We start from the raw sequence: 18,144 nt of genomic DNA, 5'->3' as shown, positions 1-18,144 counted from the left end.
CTGCTTAAGAGTAATAATACATATGTACCCCTCGAAGAAGATATTCATATTGCAATCAATTGTTAGATTAAACACAGGATGTTATCTGAAACCTCAAACAGTTAATGTTGTGCACTGCTAAGTTAAAACAAAATCCAGGCTTGGAAAAATGATAAATTATATGAATAAAAGTTATAGAAACTGGAATGATTGCTTCTGAACCAGGGTCTTATGATAACAAATCTCTGTTATTTGAAACTTTCGGCTGATAGAAGATATCCTATTATGATTGTCAATAATACACATAAAACTATAAGATTGAAACGAGATTCAGTAGTTGCTAAAGTTTCAAGAAGTTGAGAGCATTAACTCGGTCACAGAGGCTCTTCAAACAACTTCCCCTCTTAACAACGATTCGAACGTGATATTCATACACCTTCAAGCATTTTAATATTGTTAGAGATTTATTAAGGAAAAATAGAAATATTTTCGCCAATAAAGATTCTGAATTATCACAGACAGATACTGTAACCATGAAAATACCAACAGGTAATCATCCTCCAATCAAATTAAGCCCATATCGCACACCTTTAAACAATAGAAAATTTATGAGTGACGCAATCGATGAGATTTAGATGCTAATATTATAAGAAGAAGTCATAGCCCTTATTCATTTCCTGTTGTTATTGTCGGGAAAACGTGACGGCAGTAAACGGTTTTGTGTTGATTTTAGACAATTGAATAAAATTACAAAGCCAACATCATATCCTCTCCCATTAATTGACGATATTTTAACACTACTAAGGTCTTCAAAAATATTTTACAACACTAGACATGCGCTCAGGGTTTTGGCAGATACCCGTGCATGAATCAGACAAGGAAAAAACGGCTTTTACGACAATTCCGAGGCTTGTTCGAGTTCAACGTAACACCTTTTGGCCTATTTCTGCCCCTGGAGTTTTCCAAGAAACTCATGTCAACATGTCTTACAAGGTTTAGAGGCATTTGCTGTCAGTTATCTTGACGACATTCTAATATTTTCGAAGTCATTAACTGAACATTTATCACAATATACAGACAGTATTTTTCAAAGCTTAAAGAGGCATAAATTAAAAAACTTAAACTGAAAAAAGTGCAGTTTTTATTCAGCAACAAACAAAGTACCTTTTTGGTTTTATAATGATCATGAAGGTATAAAACCAGACCCAGAAAAAGTAAAGAGCTATTAGGTCACTTCCGGTACCAAAATGTGTTAAAGAGTGTCAGATCTTTACTTGGTGCTGCTGGTTTTTATAGAAGATTTTGTCCTAAATATTCTAAAATTGTTTGAACCCTCTAATCAATCTTACAAGAAAACGTGTTTTGTTTAAATGGACCAAAAGAATGTCAAGAAAGTTTTGAACAAATTAAAAGAAAATGTTGACACGTATTCCACTTTTAGCCATTCCTAGACCCAAATAAGCCTTATATTCTATAACACGGACTCCTCAGATTTAGTGGTCGGAGCATGTTTAAGTCAGAAATGTGACAAATCTGGTATTGAAAAACCTATATACTTCTTATCTCATAAATTAAGTAAATCTCAAAGAAAGTACAGTACCATAGAAAAAGAAGCATTCAGTATTCATTATGCGTTTACAAAAATTAGATGTTTATTTACATAATGCAGAGTTTACTATATTTACAGACCATAAACCTTTAAAATTATCTTCTAGAAGCACCTATGCAAAAACAAAAGAATTCAGCTTTGGGCTTTTAAATATTTCTGCCTATAACTGTAAAATTGAATATTTGCCAGGAAAATTAAATTTAATTGCCGATTTTCTTTTCTAGACGCTCCAGCTGATGATAGAAATGCTAACAAGTCAGATATTGGAACTTTATGAGCCTGATATAAATGACAATGCCTTTCGAAATAACAGTCTCAAATTCAAGTAATAATTTCAAATAATGATAATGTACATGCTGTTGAAAACTGATGAAAGCTATGAAGTAAATGCTTTTGATTCTACGCACTTTAATGCCAAAGAAATTAGCAAACAAGAATACCAATTTCAAGAGCCAATTGTAGAAGATATTAAACAATTCGAAAAATTTAAATATGGCCTCAGAGCAAGATAAAGATCAAACTATTCTTGAACTGAAAATGTTACTACGTCACGGGACAGCCAACTAAATCAGTGCAGAGCAATATATTTAGAAATTGACCAAGTTCTTTATTATCTGTCTAATGTAGATGATAATCCTAATCTTAGATTGTTTGTTCCGCAACACTTAAAACACCTGTGCATGACTCAATATCATTTAAATAATGACCCAGAACCACAAGAGGTTATTACAACAATTTAAACAAAAATATTTTGGCCAAAAAGTCAACAAGAAGTAGAATAGTTCTCAAATTTTGCATGTCGTCCACTGAACTTCAAAATAAAAGCACCTAGCGAACAATGTACCAATGTATCATCCAACCTATGAAGTAACACGTTATTGGGCCCTATGAGAAAACAATGAGTTGTAACGCTAACATTATTTGTTGTTATTTGACCTTTACAGTGTACCCGAGTGTATCCCTACTGCGACCAAAAGTACTGAACAATTATACATTACTATAAAGAAAATTACCCCTAGAACCGCAAGCCCATACAAATTGTCACTGTGACATAGATCAGAATCACAAAGTAATTCTTCAAAGAAACACTTAGAGAGTAAGAATTATCACGCGTACAACACCACATCTGCGGGAACGCAGGGCGCGAAAAAGAACGCTCTCACCATGCAATACATATATCTTAGCTAAAAAATCAGGGAAATCTCAACAATGGGATATTCATCTAACATGAACACTAGCCGCACTTAGATAATGTCTCTAGGACTTCAAAGCATAAGCCATTTATTGTTATAATAACCTGGTGAGGCCAAATTACCCGTTGACCTGTTGCACAACCAAGGCAAGCGCTACCCAGGCGAAGAGTACACAAATGCATTACAAGAACAACATAAACTTTCTATCTGTTATAAGAACCTTAAAAAAGCTAAACGCGAAAACTAGTTATGCAATAAGACCGCAAAAGATATCAATTTGAAAAATAGCGATCCCGATTTATAAGATTTCGTAATGAGAAGCAAACAAGATTGAATGAACCATTTATAGAATTATAGAAAAGGTCACCATTAACTATATAAAAAAAACATTTGACAATTCAACAGTTAAAGTCCATCGCGAACAAATAGGCTTCGCAAATTTAATGACTGGTCAATACCAAAAAGCAGATGATACTGCGAGACCAAAAAAGAAATGCCACATTTGTAGTAACACCTGAAAAAGCGATACTGATGATGCTTCAGAAATTATAAGAATCAGTATTACCTGGTTTTTTTTGGCCAAGTTCGCTAAGAATGTTAGAAAAAAAAAGGTCAAATCTGAAGTGAAGATGATTATTCATTAGCCGAATTACAGAAACATCTCGACAACAACAACAAAGTTCAAATAATGACAATAGCTCAAAGTAATGCACATTCAGAAGAAATGCAATCGCAGACTGAATCAGAATTATCAGACTCAAATTCCATACAAGTAAATAGCAATCCTCAGTCACAAAGCAGCATATAATGCTATTCAGTCAGATTCAATGGCTGATGATAATGATTCGGATAATGAAATGTTTATAAACTCTATTTCTAGTAAAAAGAAAAGTATTGTAAAAACCTCGATATAAAGTATCTGGTAAGGTAAACACAAAGTTACAAAGTAAAATAAAGGGTCGAAATCAAGTTTAAAATGATTTTACAAGGATTAGCTGAATTGTTATAGAACGTTATATTGCCGTGTTATATGACATACAAATTTTCGGTAAAATTGCCTCGAGGCATTTGTAAATAGTAATTATGTAAAGAAGAAAATATATATGTTAATAGAAAACAATATAAAACAAAACAGAAAATACATTATTTAACCATATATCTTATAATTTTTGGTGGTTGTATTCATTTACATTAATTTCAAGTTGTTTTTATTAGAAACTATATAATCTTAGATTTTTTTTTATTATTGCTTAAAAACCGATCGTTATTCGCTATATGTATTAATAATCGTTAATTAAATGCATTCAAAGTAAAAGACAGCACTTAATCATGAGTTTCAAATTGATTATTTACTTTATTTCATATTAGAAGTAGACATATGTATAACATACATGTTTCAACTGTCAACGCACAATCATAAATAAAGTTTAATTGGGGATAAGTCTTATTGCGAAAACAAAACTAAAGTTAAATAGCTTAGTTAAACTAACAAAATATGACTAAAAAAAAAATTCAATATGAAATGTAATAAATTTTAAATATAAGTATTACATAAATAAGATACTTACACTAGAGAACATCTTTCATTGGAATTCTTATCCTATGCATTTTATGACAGTTGTCTGTTGTTCATATATCTGAAACAAAATTATGTTAGTGTATATAATATCTATTAACCGATCTGACAACGGACGAAAATGCAAAATATTGGTCTAACGATCACTTGTCGTCCAGCAAGACATGAGAGTGCGAGCGAATTCGCCGGTACAGTAAAACACCGCCTGACTAGAAATATTACAGTCAGCCTCTACGATGTCAAAACTATTGTACACAAACAAAAACCATGCAGATATAACCATAAACACCTTCTTCGATGTAAACCATCGCAGATATAACCATAAACACCTTCTTCGATTAAAATTATATGAAATAACCGTCTACGATGTTTTAGATACATAACTATGCTGTTACAGCCGTAAACAACAACAACAACAACAACAATTGTGGAATCAAATAAACTTTTATTCCTGTCTTCAACCAGAGAAGCCGAAAACTTCCGTTTATCAATAGAATGTGTTTTTCTATGTGTTATATAAACTTAAAAAAAAAACAAAAAACCAGAGAAATACTGATGACAACTTCTTATCAAAATAATTATTTGTGCGCGACAGAGATATCCAAAATAAATATCACATAAACATTGCAAATCGTGCAACAGCAAAAACTGTTAAATTAATTATCTTTTACTCAAAAACATTGCTACATAAATGAAGAATTATAGATCTATCATCACTTTGTTGTATTGTCAATACAAGACATTCTTTTTACAACGACGAAACAAGATAGCGTTTACAGATGTGCCAATAAATATTCGAATATAAACTTATCAACTTGTGTATAAAGTCTACGTTTACACAATATCAAATACATATATATAAATTTTAAAGAATCTTCAACAACATCAACCATTTTATGAACAATTATGAGTGTCAATTTAAAATTATTCTTTAGAAAGCTACATACCAACGATTTGAAATTCCCGACTACGTCACGAAGACTAAAGCCATACTGATGTCAGCAAGTACCTGTTACAAAAATATTACGTGTCACAGGAAGTGTTCAATGCGCATGCACAATACACGTTTTACATGAAATGAAACACCTGGGAAACATTTTATCAATTATCAATTGTTTATAATATTTTTTTAAACTTTTTCGTATATAAATATTCTTTCTACTCTATATCATACAATAATTCTGTTAAATTCTATACCTTAAAGTTTTTTCTAATTAATATTCTTTAAATAATTTTGTTCTTTTGAAAATTGTTAACTTATTTGTTTGTTTTTATGTTTACTAAATCACTAGAAATTAACTTTTTTTTTTTTTTTTTATGATGAAATAAAGGAAATTTAATATTTATTGAAAAACTTATAAAGCTATAATATTTACCTTATGTTACTTTAACATATTATTTTTGTATTTTTTTTGCATAAAGATTAATCGACCATTTAACAATAATTATTATTTTACTTATTCAAAACTTTTAAAACTAATATCAAAAGTAAACTTACCTGTGCTACATTGTATCTATCCAAAATTTCTCTATTAAAATGAATTCAAACATGAAAAGGTTACACACGATATTCAATTGACCAATCAGAGATTATATGACCTAAGGTGATTTTTTTTCTTTTCAAAATAAAGTAACAAAAGTCGTTAGATAACATCTCTGACCGGACATCTCTGACCGGATATTACTAAAACAGATGTCAAGTTGATTTTAGATTTTTTTTAAATTTGTTAGAACGAGTTTGAAATATTTGATATTTGATACCTTGTTTAAAACTTTTTTTTAAATTTTTTTTATATAAGTAAAGGAGGAATTGTCGTATAGCTGGTTGCACAGGCTAATGAGTCATACACACTATATTCAAAAAGAATGACAAGTCAACATGTATATACATATATTAAGGTTTTTATTTCATAATGTGCACTATGGAACATGACATGATTTATGAGTATTATAGTTTCAGGATGCATGCGGACTAGCTTATGTCAAAATGATTTATATATGTAACTCTAAAACGCGTGTATTTATATACATTATAAAGTGTCCTTATGACAGGTTGTCTTTATATATACTATTCTCAAAATTCCATAGGGGAGTTCGGCTTGGGTAATTCCACTCGTCACTTTGTGTTTGTTATTTGTATATAAAAGTATTTAACATTGCCGTGATTTTTCTCCGTTAAGAATTTTGGACATCAGTATTGTAGTGTAAAATGCAAAGTAGTACATTGGAAAATAAAATTACCTTATCTTAAAAAATAAAACATTAATAATAAAATAAATAATAAGAAATGAATTGTTAAACATATTCATAAAATAATTTTCTTCTGAGTTAAAAGTGCATAAATAAAAAAAGTTCGAATGATTGGTGTTCCTGTATAACTGAAAAACAACTCTTCTCACTTTATAGATACAAATATTTCAAAAGGACTTCAAGCTAAAAGGTGCAATGAAAAGAAGTAAATATAACAGGCTTAATTATTATTATTTTAAGATTTAATTGTTTTGATAATAAACTCAATTCATTTCGTGTCACACTATGCAAGCCTTAAAGATAAATGCCTAAAAACATTGTTCAAGAATATACAACTGTACAAATATCAAGTAAAACCTAATGACACGGAACTTTTCAAATATAATAAAACTTATTCACAACTAGCCAAATCTTTTCAATAAACCTTGACAAAGACACAAACATACGTGTCTATATCAATTCTGTAGTATACTTTGTTTTCATGAATGTTTCTTTTTCCAATAAATCATGCGTAATAAACTTTGCAGAATAATATACAAAAAGAAAAACACATTGTGACAATAATAGTTTTGAAATGTATAATCAAAGTATTTACACCACTCGTTTAATAAAAATCCTGTCAATGAGCTTACAAATTTTCCTGTTTCGTAGGGTCATCATTAATTTACTTATTAGCTTTCGTCTTCACATAATCTATATCAACATACTCTGTGGGTGAATCTTCTTGTTTGGCAACTGCTGCTTTTGACGGAGCCGCATTTGGATCAAAGGCAAGGGCGGCATACAGCAATTGTCCGTCCTGTGCACGAAAAAGCTTAAAGTGAATCAATCACAGGCACATAATTAATCAGATGTTATACTATTTGAATCATAGGTAAATATAATTTATCTAATTAAATAGCTCTTACATATAATGTCCACTCCAGTAAATCATGAAATCAAATATGAAGTTTACCTAGAACAATGAGTTTCCATTTAAGTGTATAAATTATACCTATACATGTACATCTGTTTAATTTTTAAACCAAACAAACAAATATGCAATACAATAGTACCTTTTCCACTTTTGAAGAATTGGCAGAAGAAGGAGAAGGAGCGGATTTTCTTGTCTTGTTTACTTGCGCATAGATATTGTCTGGGTTTTCTGTCGTCTTCTTTTTTACTGGTTGAGAATATATAGGAACGTCGTCATCATCATGTATCCGATTCCCGCTCTGCTTCAGATTTCCTTCTTGACGATTCTCTTTGGCCTCATTATCTAGCGCATGCTCGTTTTGATTTCCCGCTTGGCGATCCTCCGACTTTTGTATAGTACATCTTGGTAAAAAAGTAATATACTTGTTATGTACAAACAATATAAAATAGAAAAGTAAATAATGTGTCTCTGAAATGTACAAATCATTAAAAAATGTTTCAGTTATTACAATATGTTATTCGCACAAGAACATGTTTCATAGTAAAATAAAAATATTGTAGATATTGTTGATAATAACGATACATTTAAAAGATTGACGACCAATTAATAAATAGATAACGTTCTGTTCATTTACTTTCCAAAGACAAAAGAAGCGGGACATGAAAATGGATTTGTAATATCTAGCTTTTAAATTACTAGTCAAAAATATTTTTTCGACAGTAAACGCGCATCAAATAATTATAACGTGTACAACGCCCTAACCTTGTATGGCCCTCCTGTGTGTGGTGATGTACCCGACCTTCTCTCTTATCTGTCATGTTTGAAAAAAGAAATGGAAATATAACTAATACTGTGAAAATACATGCACAAACATTTTGCAGAGATACCAATTACTTTAACGTTGCTTTAAAAATAACTATCTTTTTTGGTATATCATTTCAAGGCAAAATTAAAAACTGATCATTCGTTGAAATGAAAGAATTCAAGGTGTGCGAAGATGGGAGATATTAAACTAAATTGATAATCAAATAGTTTACTGATTTGTAAACAAATAAAATTTCATTAATTTTGAAAGCATAAAGCACTTGTAATCTAGGGGTCGCGGGCTCGATCATAGGAAGAGGCTAAATTTCGTGGTGACAATTTAGTCTACTGTAATTACAGGTTAGTTATCTAGGAAAGCCTGGATATGACCTTAACGTGTTAAATTGGATGAAATACCAGAATAGCATAAAATAAACAATAAGAAATTAAAGGAAGTAAGCATATGAATGATTAACTTTCTAATACTATACCAACATTTTATATTATGTGTATATACATGGATGTAAATATGCAAAAATATGGTTTAGTTATAAAGGCGTTATGTTGTGTATCTCTCAGCTCAAAACTCGGAGGTCAAAGATCTACAGTGAGCAAGGCCAAGTTTCCTACTGACTAGTTTTAACAACAGGACTCATAATCAATAAGTCGTCCGTTTCGAGCCTTTATCTTATCTTACCTTCAAGAGTTTGATCTTTTTTCCTGAAGACAATAAACAAGACCGCTATGACAATGATGACGACCAAAAGTACACATGCACCCAGTATTATCCATATTATTGATTTGTCCAACGTTTGGCCGGTCGTTCCCTGTTTGTTATTGTACTTATCGTCTTCATCAACTTTATCTACAAACATATAAAGTTTTCTTTATGATTGGCTAATGACACTTTCAAATTGTTTAAATGAAAATTATTTATACACATGTATTAGAAAACAGGTATTACATGATAATGTCCAGAAAGTGGTTATTCCTTTTGTGAATTAATGTGTATCAAGGTTGTACATTATTCTGTCTGACATGGACGATCTAAATAAATTAAAGGCCAATTGTAATCGTTTTACAGAGACGTGACGGCATGGCCAAGCGTATATTAATGTGGATACATTTCAAGTTTGTTAAACTTTTAATTTTTTTCATGTGCATTAAACCCCCATTTAACAGAACATGGATATAAAACATTACCTTTTATGTGAATAGTCAAATATTTGTGGTAAACTTTTGTCTTATAGTGAACCTGGCATTTGAAACGCGTGTTTGAAACTTCATCAGTATCAATATTTAATACGCAATTTGGTGTCAAGTAACATTGCTTCTTTGTTATGTTTCCATTTCTCAACTCTTCAGTCCATGAAACATTGGAGGCGGGAACACTGTCAGCTTTACATTTAACATGTGCCCGTTCTCCTTCAGAAATATTTAATGTCGATCCAGATATATTGAACCCTATAACTGGAGGCTCTAAATGTTTTTCAATGAAATATCATTTTATTCATAATAGGTCAAATGCCAAAATTTAAAAAAAAAACAACATGTATATATTGAGAACTATACTCAGTTTATTTGACTTGTACACAGCTGCAATCAACCTATATCAGACCTGACTAGCGCATCGCCAAATATAGACTTGACTATTTTGAACTCGTCCAATCGAATTCAATATTTCACACACCTCATAATATTACATTTCATAATAATTGTTATGAAATATGAAATTTTCTTACCATGATATAAAAATAATTCCGGTATTTTTAGAAAAAACTTAAATTTCATTAAATAATATACTTTAGAAGCAGTAGTCCTGTAAGATACCAGTAAATATTTGGTAAGTATGTTGCATTGCGCTGATGTTACAAATGCGGAAACGAAAATATACATTTTATTTCATCAATGTTCTCAAATATTTCTTAACCCTTTACCACATATATACGCGAAAGTTTGATTAGTATTGAAGAATTTTTCATAGTTTCATCGAAGTTTGAACTTGTAAGAGGAGGCTTTTCAGTGAAAAACGGCCATTTTTTTACAATATGCTCATGAGGGAAAGGGTTAACTAAAAAATTTATAAATGTTACAAAACAACAATTTTTCACCAAAATTATGTAAAAGACCACATGTTAACATGGAATAACTAGATTTTGGGTGATTCCAAAGTTTTTCATCATTTTTTGTTAACCCTTTACCACATATATACGCGAAACAACGCACTTTCGACCCCCCCCCCTTTTTTAGGCCTGAAATAGTGAAAAAATGTCCTATTTGGGCCCCAAACACATGTTGTTGTTTGAGAAATCTTGTTTAAAAAAGTAAGCACTGTTTCGGCGCCGCCCCCGTCCAAAAGATACATCAGGGGGTTGCCAGAAGGGGGATGTGCCCCCTTCTGTTTAGGGGGTTTGAAGCGGGGCGGAGTCCCCCTCATCGCCAAGAAAACTTTGGACTTGTGAGAGGCTTAAAATTACCCCAGGTCGATCATAAAATAACGTGTAAACAACGCTGAAAAGCCTTTGACTCTACCTCAATCCCTTGAGAAGTTGCAGCACTTTGAAATAAATTTTGATGGAAAAAATCGAGGCAAAATAGTGATTTTGGGCAATTTTGAGATGTCCCCTCGTTGTCATGGTAGCAGGAAATTTACGACTGAGCATGTCGTTACAAAGGCAATGGTCCAGTCAACATTTGTGCCAAGTTTGATTTGTATTAAAGCATTTTTCATAGTTTCATAGAAGTTTGAACTTGTAAGAGGAGGCTTTTCAGTGAAAACGGCCATTTTTTTACAATATGCTCATGAGGGAAAGGGTTAACTTAAAAAATTATAAATGTTACAAAACAACAATTTTTCACCAAAATTATATAAAAGACCACATGTTAACATGGAATAACTAGATTTTGGGTGATTCCAAAGTTTTTCATCATTTTTTGTTAACCCTTTACCACATTTATACGCGAAACAACGCACTTTCGACCCCCCCCCTTTTTTAGGCCTGAAATAGTGAAAAAATGTCCTATTTGGGCCCCAAACACATGTTGTTGTTTGAGAAATCTTGTTTAAAAAAGTAAGCACTGTTTCGGCGCCGCCCCCCGTCCAAAAGATACATCAGGGGGTTGCCAGAAGGGGATGCGCCCCCTTCTGTTTAGGGGATTTGAAGCGGGGCGGAGTCCCCTCATCGCCAAGAAAACTTTGGACTTGTGAGAGGCTTAAAATTACCCCAGGTCGATCATAAGATAACGTGTAAACAACGCTGAAAAGCCTTTGACTCTACCTCAATCCCTTGAGAAGTTGCAGCACTTTGAAATAAATTTTGATGGAAAAAATCGAGGCAAAATAGTGATTTTGGGCAATTTTGAGATGTCCCTCGTTGTCATGGTAGCAGGAAATTTACGACTGAGCATGTCGTTACAAAGGCAATGGTCCAGTCAACATTTGTGCCAAGTTTGATTTGTATTAAAGCATTTTTCATAGTTTCATAGAAGTTTGAACTTGTAAGAGGAGGCTTTTCAGTGAAAACGGCCATTTTTTTTACAATATGCTCATGAGGGAAAGGGTTAACTTAAAAAATTATAAATGTTACAAAACAACAATTTTTCACCAAAATTATATAAAAGACCACATGTTAACATGGAATAACTAGATTTTGGGTGATTCCAAAGTTTTTCATCATTTTTTGTTAACCCTTTACCACATTTATACGCGAAACAACGCACTTTCGACCCCCCCCTTTTTTAGGCCTGAAATAGTGAAAAAATGTCCTATTTGGGCCCCAAACACATGTTGTTGTTTGAGAAATCTTGTTTAAAAAAGTAAGCACTGTTTCGGCGCCGCCCCCCGTCCAAAAGATACATCAGGGGGTTGCCAGAAGGGGGATGCGCCCCCTTCTGTTTAGGGGATTTGAAGCGGGGCGGAGTCCCCCTCATCGCCAAGAAAACTTTGGACTTGTGAGAGGCTTAAAATTACCCCAGGTCGATCATAAGATAACGTGTAAACAACGCTGAAAAGCCTTTGACTCTACCTCAATCCCTTGAGAAGTTGCAGCACTTTGAAATAAATTTTGATGGAAAAAATCGAGGCAAAATAGTGATTTTGGGCAATTTTGAGATGTCCCCTCGTTGTCATGGTAGCAGGAAATTTACGACTGAGCATGTCGTTACAAAGGCAATGGTCCAGTCAACATTTGTGCCAAGTTTGATTTGTATTAAAGCATTTTTCATAGTTTCATAGAAGTTTGAACTTGTAAGAGGAGGCTTTTCAGTGAAAACGGCCATTTTTTTACAATATGCTCATGAGGGAAAGGGTTAACTTAAAAAATTATAAATGTTACAAAAACAACAATTTTTCACCAAAATTATATAAAAGACCACATGTTAACATGGAATAACTAGATTTTGGGTGATTCCAAAGTTTTTCATCATTTTTTGTTAACCCTTTACCACATTTATACGCGAAACAACGCACTTTCGACCCCCCCCTTTTTTAGGCCTGAAATAGTGAAAAAATGTCCTATTTGGGCCCCAAACACATGTTGTTGTTTGAGAAATCTTGTTTAAAAAAGTAAGCACTGTTTCGGCGCCGCCCCCCGTCCAAAAGATACATCAGGGGTTGCCAGAAGGGGGATGCGCCCCCTTCTGTTTAGGGGATTTGAAGCGGGGCGGAGTCCCCCTCATCGCCAAGAAAACTTTGGACTTGTGAGAGGCTTAAAATTACCCCAGGTCGATCATAAGATAACGTGTAAACAACGCTGAAAAGCCTTTGACTCTACCTCAATCCCTTGAGAAGTTGCAGCACTTTGAAATAAATTTTGATGGAAAAAATCGAGGCAAAATAGTGATTTTGGGCAATTTTGAGATGTCCCCTCGTTGTCATGGTAGCAGGAAATTTACGACTGAGCATGTCGTTACAAAGGCAATGGTCCAGTCAACATTTGTGCCAAGTTTGATTTGTATTAAAGCATTTTTCATAGTTTCATAGAAGTTTGAACTTGTAAGAGGAGGCTTTTCAGTGAAAACGGCCATTTTTCACAATATGCTCATGAGGGAAAGGGTTAAAAAACACACCTACAATAACCACGACGACACAACATAAAAAATGTATTCAATGTGGCCAAAAGTATTCAATTATTTGAACACCATTCATCATGCAATAATTCCTTTATTAATTTATTAATTTTATTTAAATTGGTGTCTTATTAACAGTAATAAATAGGTCAAGCAAATTTTTTTGATTTTTTTTTTGTTATAAGTACTTTTGTTGTGAAAACACTCTTATGCAAAGCGTTTGTTTTCCATGTCCTTTTAGTATGCATGCTTAAAATAACATAAATGTGTATAGTATACTTACTTATAACAAACATCTGAGCGGTAGCTTTCAAAGGTGACGACAATGCATCATTCATGACTGAAAATATCACATTTTTCATGTGATGGTGGTCCCTAACTGTGAAAAATACCATATAGGTTGTTGGGTTTGATTTATTTTGAGGGCAATATGTCTCATTTCCTATTGTCATGGTAATGGTCAGAGGACGGGTACCACCGTGTATCACACAGGCAAGTGCGATCGTTTATTATCATCAGCAACAATACAGTCCCTGCAATTTTCTATGTCTTGTAGACCAACTATTACAGAGGTCCACTTGGTGGTTCTGAAAATTATGCATACTATTTGTTTACAACAAAGAAAGAACTAATAAAACTAAAACTAACAAAAAGAAATACAACATTAAACGCGAAAATCATTACAAAATTTATTAATGATATTATACGACGATTTTACATCAGCAATTATCACCGAATATATTCTTGAATGTAGTGATAGTTTTTTCTCACATCTTTATCTTGCTTTGAAATATATATGACTGTATAATTATGTTTCTTTCGTTTTTCTTTTTCAATATTTGAAAATATTAGAATAGTCTGCTTAAATAGTGCTTAGAACTTTTATGATGATACTTTTTGTGAAAAAAAAAATGAAATAAGTATTTTAATCTATTATGTTCTTATAGATATATACTTATAGAATTTATAAAATATAACTCCAATAGTAGCCGTACTGGGCCCATGTATGAATGTGGATAAAATATATATCTTTAAATGGGTGGACATATCTTCAGAAATACGCCCTTCATGGGTAAAATGTGCTTGGGTACGAGTATCACATGAACAAATCAATTAAAAAAAATAAAAATAAAATCGTAAATTCTAACAGAATTGTATTAAACAACGTGACGTTATGATTTGATTATGTCATGAGATGTATTTCATTACGTAAAAGTGACTTGAAACCCATAAAAGACATGAAGTAAATAGAAAATTTCTTTGTTTTGTATGCAAGATCAAATTATATTTCACTTTTGAACACCAGCTATTATATTACTACTCGTGGCCACGCCACTTCGTGAAAATATAAAAGCTCGTGTTCACAAATGTCAATATTTTATCAGTTCCTTACTAGTGGCAAGAATGTTTTTTTCTGATTTTGACTAGCTTGTTTGACGCATGCCGATGGCGAGCACACTTTTGTAATTACATGCAATCATCATTCATGTGCAGATGGTAAACCAGTTCTGATGAAATTTAAGAATGAAATCTTAAATTAATTTTGAAAATTGTTGCGTTATAAGTGTCATTCAATGTATGCCAATGTGTCTTTACACTCTTTTATTATTTGTTTTACGTAAAATATGTATTTCTGCAAAGGTTTCTAATGATCTTAAGAGTTTATTTCCAGTTAAGAACCACACACAAACCTGGTAAGTTCACGGTAACAGGATCTGTGTACCTTCCTATAGGAGAACCACAATGAACCCTATATTGTCCATTCATAGAAACATTGAACCTGTATATTGTCAACACATATTTGTAATTTTGCTCTTTTTTCTCTGTGTAAGTACCAGCATTCAATTTTAATGTTTTGCCATACCTTCCGACATAACGTGACCATTTACGTTCGAGGCTATCTCTGTAATGCATTGCATTACTTGACGGACGATACTCAATTTTCACGGTCCCATTTTCAACCACCTTTTCGGTTCTGAGAGAGACGGTTCCACACTGATTGTCTATAGCTTGAAAACATAGCAAGACTTGTATTAACTGTAATATATAAGCTGTAAATATACTGAGTTTGACCATTTCTAAGAAGTTCTAATACAAGTGTAATACACTTTTTGTATTGTAAAAGTTATAATGATTTCATTTACTTATAAGCAATTATGATGTGATACATAAATTAAAAATATGATACAATTTTATACTCTTGCATCAAACCTTCAAGTTAAAGTTTCGTAGTTTCCATCCAGCAATGTAACCGCGCAAGGTTACCTATGACAATTCAAAATGTTAATGCGCCAATTGATTACAATTCAGGACGTTAAAGCGCAAAAGTATTACAATTAATGTCTGACAGAGCCAAGTTGTTAAATAAATGGTGTAACAGTTCCAAACTGTTAATTCAATTCAGGTTAATACATTACTTACCTCTTACATTTCATTTGTCAAAGCGTAAAGCTATTACGATTCAGGTTGTTACAGTGGTAGGCTATCACAAGTTGGTTGCTTCAGTGCTAAGCTATAAACATCTCAGGTTGTTATTGTACTTAGCTATTATAGTTCTGTTTGTAACAACGCAAAGCTATAACAAGCAAGTTTGTAACAGCTACAAGCTATTATATTTCAGGTTGTTATCGTGCTAGGCTATTAAAATGTATGGGACAACAACATGATGTTAATACAATTAGCCAAAATTTTAACATTCAGTCTGATAAAACGTAAAGCTATTACAATTGAGAATGATTTAGTGCTAAGAATGTTAGTTGCTACTTTGCTAAGCTATTACATTTTAGGTTATAACAGTCAAGCTATTACAAGCAAGGTTGTAACAGCGCTATGCTGTTACATAATTTGATAGTTGTTACAGTAGGAAGCTATTACAATTACGGTTGTAACATTGCTATGCTAAAACAATTTCGGTTGAAGCAGAGCCAAGCCATACAGTTAAAGTTACAACAGCGCCAAGCTTGCCAATTAAGTTGTAAATGATACTTGTAATAGCGCCAAGCTATTACAATTTAGGTTGTTCTCGTGTTCTCTACAGTATCATATTTACGAATCATTTTCATAACTGAACACTTATATCAAAAATAAATGTTTAAAGCACGACCTATAAGAGAATACGTAAATAAGATAAGATAATACTCAAACTTACCTTCGCTAGGTATAATCACTGTAAATAATAAGACCGAAAATAACATGCACAGAGAACAGACAACCGTTGACATTTTAGATTCAGTATCATTTATAGTAATGAGCTTAAGAATATGAAAAAAGGAAGAAAAGTTTATTCCTTAATATTTTCCTCATGTTATAATTTATCCGGTGTTTTAACTAAAGTGAATGAGTAGTTCTTTCTAATTGTTTTAAGTATTACAACAATGTGACATCAACTTCACCGGCAAAATATTAACACATGCTGCATCTTGATTGCTTGTCTGATGTTTAGTTAAGTAATAATAACAAAATTAATGCGTCAGTTTTGACCCTAGGTGAATGATTGAAATAAATCTGAAGAGGTCTTCTTATAAATAAACATTCTAAGGTCCTGACATTGTAGTTTTCCTCATAATATAAGTGTTGTTTTGAAGACAAGTCTGTAAAACTCAATTGTGATCTTAAGGGAATAGTTAACACAAAAATTAGAAGACCATAAGTTGATGCAAAATGATAAGCATCTATTCTTGGGTTTTGGAGAAGTTTTAAAGTAAATCAAGTTTTTTTGTTATTTTCAAATCATACTACTGGTTAGGTAGATGAATCATCAATGCATTGACTTTCAAAGCACTTATAATTATCACAAGTACGAGTATTTTGATAAAGACTTTTATCATACTATAGACATACATACATACACACATACTATGTATATGTGTCATTTTTACGAGGGTTGTCCAAAAAATTCGTGCACTGCAGTTATTGTTTTGAGAGTCATTAATAAAAGAACATAAATTATATATCATTTGAGCGGGAAATCTGTCTCAAATAAGAAAACAAAAGAAAAGACCGTATAACCGGCGTGTCGTGAAAAAGAATTGTCATTAAGTTACCTTAGTAACGTAATACCGGCGCACGACAAAAAATCGGGTTAATTCATTACTGTTATTGTATTATTTTCTGGTTGCTTTGTAAAATTGGCTTTGCTTTTTATGTCATAATTCTGTTTAAACTGTCAATCCGAGAATGACTGATGGCAGGTATTTTTGAAGTTTTTATTGTTCATATGCAACGTACATGTAACATATTCACCAGTGCACGAATATATGTGACAACCCTCGTCACATGCGCCGGCATAACGCACGGAGGTCTGCCTGACCGGTTATCATTGTCTACCCAAACTCTACAGAGCGTTTCTGCCATTTAAAACCAAAAAAAGCCTTCGTCCCGCTTGCTTTTTAAATTCTTTGTAGGTATCTGTCAGTGTTTTACCAATACTTGCACCAATTTTAGTGATCGCCCGTATTACCAGACGTTTAGCGACTGACATTTTCGCGTAATTACAGTATTGACGACCACACAGAAATACTTGTTAACGACGTTTACAATATGGCAAATGACGTCATATTTTCAAATAACGTCAATAATACGTACACACACCTTTCCCTGAAATTTAACGTTTATATGTAGTGTTTAAAGATAACAGTGATGCATTAAAGTAATGAACTAACCCAATTTTTTGTTGAGCGCCGGTATTATGTAACCAAGATAACAGTATGACGATTCGTTTTCACGACACGCCGGGTTCACTGCTATTTCT

At 32.5% G+C, this 18,144-nt stretch overlaps 1 protein-coding gene across 1 annotated transcript; it reads right to left on the bottom strand.

Annotated features, from left to right (window-relative positions):
* Nucleotides 1-6,848: 6,848 nt before the first annotated feature.
* LOC132726512 (uncharacterized) lies at nucleotides 6,849-16,701 on the bottom strand. Its single transcript, XM_060711841.1, has 8 exons — nucleotides 16,543-16,701; nucleotides 15,086-15,403; nucleotides 13,678-13,981; nucleotides 9,531-9,806; nucleotides 9,025-9,192; nucleotides 8,286-8,334; nucleotides 7,663-7,924; nucleotides 6,849-7,406 (listed from the first exon to the last, which is right to left on the bottom strand). The coding sequence occupies exons 3-8, from the start codon at nucleotides 13,844-13,846 to the stop codon at nucleotides 7,272-7,274; spliced, it is 1,059 nt and encodes a 352-aa protein (XP_060567824.1). The 5' UTR covers nucleotides 13,847-13,981; nucleotides 15,086-15,403; nucleotides 16,543-16,701; the 3' UTR covers nucleotides 6,849-7,271.
* Between the last annotated feature and the right edge of the window lie 1,443 nt (nucleotides 16,702-18,144).

The sequence above is a fragment of the Ruditapes philippinarum genome, unplaced genomic scaffold (assembly GCF_026571515.1).
Source record: "Ruditapes philippinarum isolate M1 unplaced genomic scaffold, ASM2657151v2 ctg1045_1_1_1_1, whole genome shotgun sequence".
Taxonomy (NCBI): domain Eukaryota; kingdom Metazoa; phylum Mollusca; class Bivalvia; order Venerida; family Veneridae; genus Ruditapes; species Ruditapes philippinarum.
This window is presented reverse-complemented; position numbering and strand designations above follow the sequence as displayed.